Raw genomic sequence first — 12,207 nt, 5'->3', positions numbered from 1 at the left:
CTTGCAAGATTGAACTCTCGGGCAAACATTCTTCCTTTCCTTTACAGTCGCATTCTAAGGCCAAGAGTCTGCTCTGTCGATTTTTTCACTTTATGGTGTAGTAGAACCAGGGCTGAGAATGAACAGGAAAGCTGCCACCCCACTCAGGCTTTCCTGTTTCTTCTGGCTTTGGTGCAATCCTCAGAATAGCTGGGCTAAGAGCCGGATTGTAATGGGAGCGAACGCTCTCCTTCTAAGTGTGCACATTTTATTGAAATGAAAACAAACATTTAAACACCAGAGAAAGTTCCCCCATGATAACAGCTGCCCTGGCTTCCGCAGACCCTTTGTGCATTGTTTTTATAGCACTTTTAATGCCGCTTTATATTGTTCTATAGATGCGTGTGCATCCCACCCTGGAACCTTAATGCTCCTTCACAATTTCCATCAAACGTGGCAGCATTTAATTACACACTTAGTGTTTGCAAGTCAGGAGAGATGGACATGCACATCTTTCAGACTCCTGAGGTGCTGAAAAGAGTCTAAGTGTCACTTATTGCACTGTTGAAAAGATGCTAATAAGCTCTTCCAGAAGACTAACACAAGTTTGTTTCACAATGTAGCTGGATTATCACAGATTTAGTGCAGGGGGTGGGACATGTCTAGATTCTCTAGAAAGCTTCCTTGAATAAAAGCCTCGCCAGCGAGTTGCTAAATAAATTAATCCAGACCAGCTGACTGGCACCAGTTCCACTTCCAGCTTCAGCAGAAAAAGAGAATTGAAAAATATAATATGCATGTCAACACAGATGGTTAATGAAACATTCAACAAAGAATGGGCACATTTTCATGCAAAATATTCCAATGTTTGCTGCAGTTTTTGTTGGCAAAAGCAAAAAAGAACCATTGTTTTCCCCTCTGACGGATTAACACTGCAAACGTATTCCTTGAACTCAATCCCCGACATCTCCAGGCGGGGTGGGAAAGACTCTTCTATAACCCAGGAGATCTACCACAAGACCCTGTTAACAATACTGCCCTACATGGACCAGTGCTCAGATTTGGTCTAAGGCAGTGCCTGATGCTCCTAGAGCAGCTTTCCCCAAATGTCGCCCTCCAGATGTTTTAGACTACAACTCTCAGTCTTCCTGACCACTGGAGATGTTGGCCAGCGCTAAGGAGAGTCAAACTTCAAAACATCTAGAAGATATCAGATTGCGGGTGACTGGCCTAGAACATGAGCCAACATTTTCAGCAAGATGACGGAGTGAATGGGGCTGGAATTTTGCAAGTTGTGCAGGGACCAATGCCATGATTGGTCCATGGATGACATGAGGCATAGAGGAAAGGAAGAAGTCAAGCACGACGCCAAGACTTCTTGCCTGATCAACAGGGCAGGTGGCAACACTGTCACAAGGTCCAGAAGATCTCAGATGAATTGCCGGAGACTGGTGAGCTATCCCAGGAGATTCTCAGCTGGACAGGTCAATCAACTCTGTGCCATTTTATCCATATAGTCTATTCATCTGACCCATATAAACCCCTAACAGCATCAGGGGTCCCTGGGAACCCAAACAAGAAAGATATTACTTACCCACTTAGAGGTCTTGATTTTCTAATTTCAAAGAATTGAGTTCCAGTATGATTGTATCTGGGTGTTACCAGTTAAGGCAAAAATGCAGTTGAGGGTACAGATGAGGTTCAAATAAGTGCAGAGTATAATATCTTCTAGAAATATACCCCAGGTTTTCAAATACATTAAGTGTGCATGTTTAGATAGAAAAATTCTTCCATTCACAGCATGCCCCAGCAGTTGAAGTTCTATATGTGAAAAAAAATCTAATTTTACTCCACAGTTATGGCAAACATGGGCATAAGCAAGAGAACTGGAGTCCACAAATGGAAGAGAAAGTAGACAGGCTGTACAAAAGCCTGAGGCATCCCTGAAACAGTCAAACCATGGTTAACTCTAAATTAGACCTACCACCACCACTATATTCAAGTTCTTTCAACCCTCAGAACCTTAACAATCCAAGTTTTATGTTCCCTCATTCACTTTAACTGGTAGTTAACTGACCCCAGTGACCTTTCAGTGACACCATCAAAAAGAAAACAAATATAAACATTTTAGGAGGGGAGGAGAGACTGAACAAAGACCCTTCAGTGTATCGGGATACATGAAGTGTGAAGTACCATGGGATATGTCTCAAATATGTTATATCCCTTTGGGGTCAGTTATATCCTCCAGTCCAGAGGTTAATTCCAGCATAGGCCCAGGCAGGCTGATTATACCCACCAATTTCCCAGGTCCAGGCTACCCACCCCTTTTGTCGCTCCTACCCCTTCCCGTACTACTTATCCAGTATTCAGGATAAGAAACCAACGTCTTTTTCTCCCTCTCTGCTGTTCCTCTTCTTCACTTCAGAGAGCTTCCGCCCTCCCTCCAGCAATTTGCAGGATGCAAATGCTCATCTTTCTCTCTTTTTTGGGCTTCTTCCTCCCAGCTGGTTCCACCCACACCTCACTTCACGAAACCTGCTGCCTTTATGTGGTTCTAATAGGTTGTGGGGCCACCCAGGAAATTCATGTGCAGTACACCCCATCCCAAAGTATGGGAGAGACAAAGTAGGGTGTTTTGTGGAAACACCGGGATGGGTCAAGCTGGGAATATACTGTTTAAGCTGACTGGGAAGACTTGCATTCCAGGTGGCTGCATTATTAAGGACTGTGCAGATATTATAATTCATTGGTCATTGGAGTTCCCTCATTCACTTTTCCCTTCTGCCAAGAAGAAGTGGAGAAAGGTTCTGAATCTGCCAGAAGCCACTCACATGGCCGTGGAGGAGGAAGCGATCAATGGCTACTAGCCTTGCTGGTTAGGTGCTACCTCCACTTTCGGAGCTGCAGGCTTACATACACCAGTCGCTGAGGAGCGCAGGCAGATGGAACTCTTGCACCCATCCTGCTTGGGACATCCTCTGGACAGCTGGTTTGTCACCATGTGAATGGAGTGCTGGACTGGCCGGACCTCTGGTGTGATCCAGCATGGCTTTTCTTATGTTCTTATGTTCACTCTTATGGTTTATCAAAGGTATGTGTAAAAAGTTCAAAGAAACCAAAGGAACATCACCATTGGAACATGTCTCTTCTATTGTGCAATTTAGCACAGCAGACGCCTGAGAAGTCCCCTCTTGGTGACCTTGCAAACCAAGTTCACAGACAACCTTTCTATCGATAGATGTTCAATCTCTCTCTCTTTCCAATTACATCCTCTTCAGTGTCAGCTAAAGCTAATTATGAGGCCCCAAAGACCAAGTGAAGCATGCCACGTGTACAAATCTTCCTCAAGAGCTAGTACTGACAGCAAGGACACTCTCCTCCTATTCATGTTCTACCATCATGCTAATAAATTATCTCTGTCTTTCCCTCCCTCCTGCCATTTCATTCATGCATTCACTCATTCGCAGCTGAATAGATAAGATTGGCATTGTTTTCCATCTTCAGGATGTCTTCAATAAAATACAGTCTAGAAAATAAAGGATACTGCAGCATCTTCATGTAATTCTGTATTGCCTGAAGCCATTCTGGGATGGTCATACAAGTCTTGTAGTTTGGCACGGAGGGCACCGAAGGCTGTGGAGGAGGAGGGGGAGGGGGAGAGACAGAAGGAGAGAGAAATGTCGAGAGAGGCCATTGTTTTTAGGTAAGCAGCTGAGTGATTTTATTCCAGCAGCAGGAAAGAGCTGGGCTCATCTCGGTGATGCCACCATGCCTGTCTTCTGCTGACACAAAAGCCCAGCCCTCCGCTCATTCAGAAGTTATTCTCAAGGCGTGTGCACAGGCGGCAGTCTGGGTGGCAACATGCCCAGTCAATGGCTGAAAACAACTGACCTCTTAAAGGGCAGCTCTGTCTCTCCTATTCTAGCCTCAAGCCAGAGCTGCTCAATCGAGTGAGAGTTTTACAGCAGGGCAGTGCAACCCACAGGTTTTTCATCTCTCAGCACCACTAACCCCAGCCCTGAAACATTCTCTGCAGCTGTCTAGCAACAATGGAAGGGAGCTCATTATGGTATCGCATGTCTGCTCCACGCCGTCAATTGACAAATGGACACAGGCGCATGCGGAGGATGCACTGAGCAGCTGAACCGCTGGCATATGGGGCAAGAGGCAGGCCAGATGCTGAGCGTCTCCCAGACATCTTTGGTACAAAATTCTTGGGAAAGGCAGAGAAGCTTGCTTAAGAACAACTTTTTAAAAAATAAGCTGGAAAAAGCACTAGGCACCTGCTTTTATAGGCTGTTAACAATTTGATGATGGCACACAAGGACTGATTATAACTTTGCAGCCCCAGAAATTGCCTTTTCCTCAACATGTGTACCAGCTTCCAGAACTTTAAGTATGTCTCCAGTATTTGGATCACTACCAATTTATTTAAAATGGTCCCAGTACTGCTGAAGAGCTTCAGCTGCAGAGTGGTACAGCAATGACATACCAACAACACCTCAGCGATCCCACTCTGTGATACAAATATTAATAAAATAAGTGACAGTACTTTTAAAGACTTTAAATAATCATTTACACAGTAACTTGAACCATCATTTATGCAACATGAGTTGGACATCAACCACCCTTCCCCAGTCTGGTACCCTCTTGAAGGTGTTGCATCAAAATGTCCATCATTCCCAGTCAGCACGGTCATTAGTTACACTAGTTTGGGGGTGATGGGAGCTGTAGTCCAACAGATCTGGAGGATTCCAGGTTGGAGAAGACTGTCCATCAACAGCCTCATCCAACCTGGAGCGCCCTAGCTGCATTGGATTTCAGGTCCTATTATTCCCAATCAGCACTGAACAATAGTCAGAAATGCTGGGGGTTGTAGTCCAAAACACCTGTAGGATCCCCATATTTTTCACAGATAAGACTGCACTGGTGAGGCAGGGAGACAAAACCTTCGGCCTGCTCATCCAGATGACAGCCGTGTCTCCAACCACTAAAGTGCATGGGTGATTCATGAAGACATCTGCCTCAAGTCTCTCCAGGATTTTAGATTTGTAAGCTCAACAGGTGGCTGAAAGAGCTGCTATCTCTGGACTGTTTCCATCACTGTGAGTGTTGCCATCATTCCCTTGCCAGCTGTTTCATCCATCAGCGTAGTCACAGACGTTCCAGCCACAAGTCCCATGGTGCCAAATCGGAATTTGGAATGGAACGCAGTGGGAAGACACAAAGGGGCAGCATCTGCTCCCATGGCTTACCACAGCAGTTGGGGTGTCGGGATGCAACTGAAGCCCAGACCCTCACTCTTTGCTCTCCTGGGGAATTCTCAGCTATGCATGCTTCCCCTCTGAGACTCTAATAAGAAAAGCATTGCTAATTACAGATGAAATTCAGATGTCATAAGCCAGATTTCTGTACATTGCAATTTAGCACTTACTTCAGTAAGTCCACTGAGCCAGCAGCTGCCAAAGAGGCTTGCCAACTTCACACACACACAAACACACAGGCCATGTTCCTCTGCCTTTAAAAGCAGCATACAGAATCACAGAATGATGGAATCAGAAGAGACCGCAAAGATCGCCCAGTTCTAATCTCCACCCTCCTCGCAATGCAAGAAATGCACCACTACAATATCCTTCATAAGTGGCCATTCAGTGTTCTCGAATACAGAAGGGCCCACCACTTTCCAAAACAGTCTATTCCATTCATGATTAGCTTATACATTAATCATAGACTCATAGAATCATAGTTGGAAGGGGCCATGAAGGCCATTGAGTCCAACCCCCTGTTGTTGCAGGACACCAAGTTACACCATCCCACTCAGATGGCTGTCCAGTTTCCTTCTGAATGTCTCTAGTGTTGGAGAGCCCACCACCTCTCCAGGCAGCTGGTTCCACTATTGCATTGCTCTGACAGTGAGGAAGCTTTTCCTGACATCCAGTCTGAATCTGGGTTGTTGCAACTTGAATTGATTATTCTGTGTCCTATACTCTGGCATCAGCAAGCAGAGATCTTGACCTCCTTCTTTGTGAGAGCCTTTGAGGTACTTATAGAAGGGCTGTCCTCAGGTTTAGTTCAAATCTGCTTTCTTGGAATTTTTGGAACCCACTGATTCAGCTCCAACTTGCTGGAGCAACAAAAAACATATTTGCCCCATCATCATGGGTCAGCCCTTAAAATATTGCTTCTTCATCATACATTTTCCAACATCTCATACCCACCCCCATCTTCCTTTTGTCTTATGAGCTGACCTCTCTCTTCCCATCTCCCCTGCCCAACTCCAGATATATTTTAATTTGTTGAAGTCCATCTTAAACTGTGAACACAGTACTCCAAGGAAGCTTGATCTGCACACAAGTTTCACTCACTCAGGTCTCTTGGCACAGGTACGAGAGCTAGCTGAGCTATTTTTTCTGGTAAGCGGGCAACTCTGGTTGGACAAATTGCAATCCCCAATTTTTCAAATCAAAGGTAAAAGGGAATGCTAGAAGGAATGCACAAGAGATTCAGGATAACATTGGAAACTGGCCTCTGTGAGCTAAACCTTGGAAACTGGCCTCTGTGAGCTAAACCAGAACAAAAAATCTAGGCAACGGTACAAAGAATAGAGCAACTAATGACAAAATACTGCCACTTTCCCATGAAACAGAGTATTAGATTCTATTCCCATCAGCTCTCCTAAAACAAAACAGAAAAACACCTAAAGGTTCAAAGCAAACAATTCAATAATTGTATTCTATCCATGATGCTAGAAAAGGTATAAAATTGTAAATAACAAATTTCAAAAGGCCTTTTCAGTAAGGAAGATTTGCAGAAACTCCCGAAACAGATTGTGATAACCCCAGTCCATGTTGCAATTTTTATCTGAACAATGTTAAACTGGATGACCCTCTTAGTGCTATGGGGAAGTCCTCCTAAAGCCAGATCAGGATCAAAGCCTTAATCTCTGACCTGCTGTGAGGATGGGTACAGCTGCCACTTCCCATACATTACACCAAACCATTGCCCAATGTCGAACTCCAGAAGAGATCTGAATACACTTTTCTAAATAATTTCCATCACTGGGAAGGTATGCGGTACAAAGGGGGAGCTAGTGATCTCATGTTAGTGTGACTCCTTATCCATTGCAGCTTTTACTTTTTCAGTTACAGGAGCTATCCATGGTAGCAAACCTACTTTGGAGGTGGAGTTCAGTACCATGTTATAGCTCCTGCCATAAACGCTGCCCTAGAAAAACAGCCTCGTTAACACGGGAGTCACCAGCCTTCCCTAGGTGTACCATGTCTTTTGAGCTCAAAGCCCAAGAAAGGCATAGCCACCTTTGAGTCCAAACTTCATCCTCTGTGTTTGGCAATGTATTAGCTCTGTGAGCATCTTCCCCAAGACATAATATACAAGCAAATCGGCCCTGCCGAATCCAATGCACCACTAGCCCCTCCTGTCACCCGCGGCTACACAACCTTTCTCTCCTTGCCCCTCTTCAATGCTGGGCTGTGGGCAGCCTCCACAGCAGCCTTCCCCATCCACGGTCCCTCCAAACGTTCTCAGCCCCACCCCCCCAGCCACGCCCCCAGGAAAGCTCCAGATGCTGGCGGCTGGGTTGCTCCACATCAACCGCACACCTGCAGCAGTTTGCATCTTCACCAGGAGCAGCTGCTTAGTAAAAGAATGAGTGTCAACATCTGGGCTGGTCTGCCAATTGCTCACCTCCTGCATCTTGCCCTGCCCTGCCTGTCACACCTTCACTGCTCTTGAATCCTGCCCAGTTATTCTGCCTCTAGGTACCTACAGCTCTATTTGTCTTCCTAGTTCTTGACCCTTGGCTTGTTCAGGACCGCATCCATGGCTTGTTCAGGATCGCATCCATGGCTTGTTCAGGACCACATCCATGGCTTGTTCAGGATCGCATCCATGGCTTGTTCAGGATCGCATCCATGTCCTGCTGACGTACTTCTTGGACTTGTACATCTACAACTTGGACTGTGCTGTTGGACTTCACCACTAGGCTTTGGACTCTGTATCACCTTGGGTTCTTTCGCTTGGTACCAGTGCCTCTGTCTCGACTCCTGCCACTCACATTCCGGCCCCTGAAAATAGGCCTTCATTGCTCATTCAAGATCAAGCCACCCCAAAATATTGTGATAACAGGGTATGATAGCTTGTTGCTTGGAAGATTCAGTTCCATCCTCACCATCCTATGAGGTGTGCAGCTAAGCTCAGAAGAGAGGATTCAGTGGGGAGGAGGGGGCAAACTCTAGTTCCACGAGACCCCTGCCAGAAGGCCTCCGCTCTCAAAACCTCAAGTGGTGGAGTTCATTGAATGTAGCTCAGTGAAAGTCCCAGCTTCAGCTACTGGCAGTACCATTCAAAAGGATCCCAGGTAGCCCTGACCTGGTAGAACCTACCTGTATGCAGAAAGTACCAAGGACAAGTAACAACCTTGAAGCAGCCAGTCCGAGTGGAAGCGGCTGAGAATGGAAACCAACTCATTTCTAAATTAGTACGGAGACTTCTAATTCCATCGTATCAAATGCAACATGCAATGCACTTCCGAGTAAAGTGCTGTTTTCCCTGTCGAATTCTATTGTCGCACCACCTGTAAATTCATTGCAGCATGAGAGCTTCACAGAGAACTGCAAACTTTCACAGTTACTTGGGGAAATACATGGCAAAACTCAATCTTTTCAAATGGGCAGAAAGTGATCAGTGGCTCAAAATAAGCACTTAGTATGGAAGCGCCCAGAGGACTATGTAACTGTTACCCCCCTGGGTCTCAATTGTAATACGCAACTACAAGTATTGTCCCCAAGGGGAAATATGAGCAGCTGTTGGGCTACATTTAGAGCTCTCTCAAGGACCTGCAAAAGCAAGGCTGATGAGAGCATAGCATATTCAAGCACTCCACAAATGCACACAATTTGGTATCCTAAAATATTAGCCCAACTTTTTAAAAAAGCAACTTTCTAGTCCTTCTGGCAGTAAAAAATAAAATGTGCGCAGCTGACAAAACCTCAGAAACTGGCTGAGCCAGGCTGCAGAGGCATTGGTCAAGAACCCCATGCCTATGCCTGCCCTTCGTTCCAGTCGGGGCCAGCCCTGCCATTAGGGAGAGTGAGGCAGCAGCCACTGACAGGCAGCACATGCGGGGGGGGGGGGGGGGGGATACCAGCGAGGTATTGCAGGAGAGCGCTGGCATGCCGCACGGCCATCCCTGCATCCGCCGATGCCCTCAGGAGCGGGGTGGGGGGTGGCTGTGGAGGAAAGGCTCCATGGCCAGCCCAGTGGGCATTTGGGCACAGAATGGGGGGTGGGGGGCAGATCTCATCCTTTGCTTCACGTAGTGAAATGCCTTTGGTCAGCCTACTTCCAGCTATTCTTTTTGTTGCGAAAGAGTCAGGCAAGACCCAAACACCCAGTTGTTTGAGACAATCCATCTGGAAAGCAGACATGATCATGCAGCCAGACAGATATGCCAAGGAGCTGAATTCAACCATTCTGGGTTGAATTCCTTTCCCAATCAGCTGTCCTCCAGAACTTTTGGACCACAACTCCCATTGTTCCTGACCATTGGCTTACAGGCGCCAAGTTGGGGAAAGCTTGGCCAGAGTATCCGAGCCTGTAAGGAACAGAATAAGAGCTTGGAGGTGGAAAAACCCTGGAGATACCTTACCTTTGCAAGGAAGGTAGCATTCCTTATGGTTTCTACCATCTCTTTGCCTGAAGGGTGCACCTTAGCCACGTGCCCCCACATCCGTTCCCAGGTTTGCCCGTCGATCGGAAAGCCACTTTTGTTGACAAAGAATGCCACCCCTCCGTCTTTGTCCTCCTCTTCCGAGCCCCCGTTGTTGGTGATATTGGTCGGCCGAGCGTGGGAACTCCTGGAGCGGCCCCCTTTGTCTCCTTTGGGGTGGGGGTTGCGGGAAGCGTTGGAGCCGGATCCTGTCATTGCGAGCTCCAAAACGGAACGAGCAGTCCGGTGATGGGGCGGGAAAGGCAGACAGTTCAACACCCGAGCGGGGCAACCCACTCCATCGCCGCCCGCCCCCCTCGCCTCTCCTGCCTAAGGAGTCAGGCTGACGCGAAGTTGCTCGCCAAGCACCGGACAAGCATCAGACCGCTGGCGGGGCTCTCCTCGTGCAGACAGAACCTAAAAAGACAGCGGGGAACGGAAGACGACACGTGTGTCAGCCGAGAGGGCTCGCATCCCGGGGAGGCCAGGCAAAACATTCCACCTCCCACCTGCTCTCCGGCGGCGAGCTGGCCCACGGAGACCCCGCCGGCCGCCACACTCGCGCGCACGCTTGGCTGCCAGCCGGAACCAGCGAACAATAGAAGGGACCTGATCGAGGCTGGCGCGTACCCAGTTCACCTGTCAGACAAAAGGGCGAAGGACCCGAAGCGCACCGTCTGGCTCGGGATCCCCGCGACCGTCTTCACCAGGGAGCGACGGCGGCCGGGAACGAGCCTTTCCCCGTGCCTGAAATATATTTCAGACCACCTCTGAGAGCGGACGCACACGAAGGATCGCTGCGGGGCAGGGGAGCCTGCTTTTCCCGTGGCATGGTCCTGTCCACCCGTCCGCCGCGAAATCCCCCTGCCGGCTTGCCGGGACCTCGGTGGGCGCTTGGAAAGGGGGAATGGGAGACCCCAGCCAGGACACACACGCACAAGGAGCGCGCGCGAGCGACGGTACGGAGAGAAGGTCCGATCTCGCCTCTCCGCGCGCGCCCCACGCTCATCGCCCCGATCCTCGTTCTTGGGGGACGGACGGCTCGGTGCAGCCCCACAGCGGGGCTGGCATGCGGCAAACCGACTGGCGCGAGTCGGGCTGGTGCTGCCGCGCCGAGCGCACGCTCCCGGGAGCCAACAGATGGAGGCGGCTTGGGACGTGGCGTGCGGGAGCGAGGGAAGGGGGGCTGCTCGCTCCCCTGCCACAAGCCCGTCTTCCGCGGAGACGGAGCCTGCTCCCACACGCGCACGCCCCCGCCAGGACCCCACCCATCCACCCGCCGTAGCGCCGCCGCCGCCAGCCTCACCGGGTCGCGGCGGGATTCATTGCACCGGAGACTCTCCGGGAGGCTGCTGCTGATGCTGCCGCGGCGGCTGCCTCCGTCGCCCTCGCCTTAGTCCATGTTCCATGATCAAGCGTTGCTCTCTGGCATGTAACCATGTTACCCGGCAGCCGCCGACGTTCGGAGCGTCCCCATTGGGCGCCGCAACAAAGAAGGGCGGTCCGAAGGGGGCCGGGAAGAGGCTCGCGGAGGCGTTGCGGCCCTCTGATTGGCTGCCGATTCGCCAGCAGAGCAAGGCCAGCCCGGGAAATCTGATCGCTCGGCTCCTGCAAAGCTCTTCCATCAATCTTACGGGAGCTTGGGGGTTGTCCTACTTCCTGTGCGAATCTCCCTTAAATCCCAATCCTTTCAGTGGGTCTACTCTGAGTAGGACTAATCCTGGATACACGACAATCCCTGGGCGGTGGGGAGGGAGGGGGGTGTCTCTTCTTCACCCTAAACCCATTCACAGGGTGGGCGTTTGCTGTCCTTCGACAGCGAAATGGACGGATGGTGCGCAATTCGTGGCAATTCAAGGCACCGCCGCGTTCTACAAATAATGCTTAAGTTATTTAATCCTGCTTGCTCAGCTTAGTGTATGATGAGGATGATGGGAGGGTCTGTGGCGCAGTGACGGAGCAGCTGTTTTGCATGCCGAAGGTGCCAGGTTCAATCCCCACATCTCCAAAAGGGGCTAGAAAAATCTCTGCCTGAAACTCTGGAGAGCCGCTGCCATTCAGAGCCGACAATATTGAGCTAGATGGACCCCAGTCTGACCCAGTAAAAGGCATCTTCCCGTGGGCTCCTATGACCCAGCGGCACATTTCCAATTTACAGGCACTAAAAATTCACCTTATCCATGCAGTCTTAACAGCAGCTATGGCACATTCTGGTGGTATGTAGAAAGAAAGAAAGAAAGAAAGAAAGAAAGAAAGAAAGAAAGAAAGAAAGACAGACAGACAGACAGACAGACAGACAGACAGACAGCTTAGAGCCGGTGTTCCCAACACTGATTAAGGCTGCAGTCACACACTTGCCTGGAAACAGACTCCACTGAACTCAATAGATTTACTTCCAGGTAGATATGCCTGCAATTGCACAGTAAGGTTGCAACGTTATGCGCACTTAACAGGGAGCATGTCTCATTGTTCACAGTACAACAGAGCACACATGCATAGGT

The 12,207-nt window shown here is 49.1% G+C and overlaps 1 protein-coding gene across 1 annotated transcript in view; it reads right to left on the bottom strand.

The window, feature by feature from the left end:
* Positions 1–11,130, bottom strand: part of VASH2 (vasohibin 2) — a 33,877-nt gene extending 22,747 nt beyond the window's left edge. Inside the window, exons 1-4 of the mRNA XM_044448122.1 lie at positions 11,013–11,130; positions 9,647–10,123; positions 3,524–3,612; positions 1,574–1,630 (exon numbers count right to left, since the gene is read on the bottom strand). Of these exons, the coding sequence (XP_044304057.1) occupies positions 1,574–1,630; positions 3,524–3,612; positions 9,647–9,922 (422 nt within the window). The 5' untranslated portion in view covers positions 9,923–10,123; positions 11,013–11,130. The remainder of the gene's footprint in view (positions 1–1,573; positions 1,631–3,523; positions 3,613–9,646; positions 10,124–11,012) is intronic.
* Between the last annotated feature and the right edge of the window lie 1,077 nt (positions 11,131–12,207).

The sequence above is a fragment of the Varanus komodoensis genome, unplaced genomic scaffold (assembly GCF_004798865.1).
Source record: "Varanus komodoensis strain SLA01 unplaced genomic scaffold, ASM479886v1 scaffold1, whole genome shotgun sequence".
In the NCBI taxonomy this organism is placed as follows: Eukaryota; Metazoa; Chordata; class Lepidosauria; order Squamata; family Varanidae; genus Varanus; species Varanus komodoensis.
The sequence above is the reverse complement of the archived record's forward strand: the minus strand, read 5'-3'. Positions and strand labels throughout refer to the sequence as shown.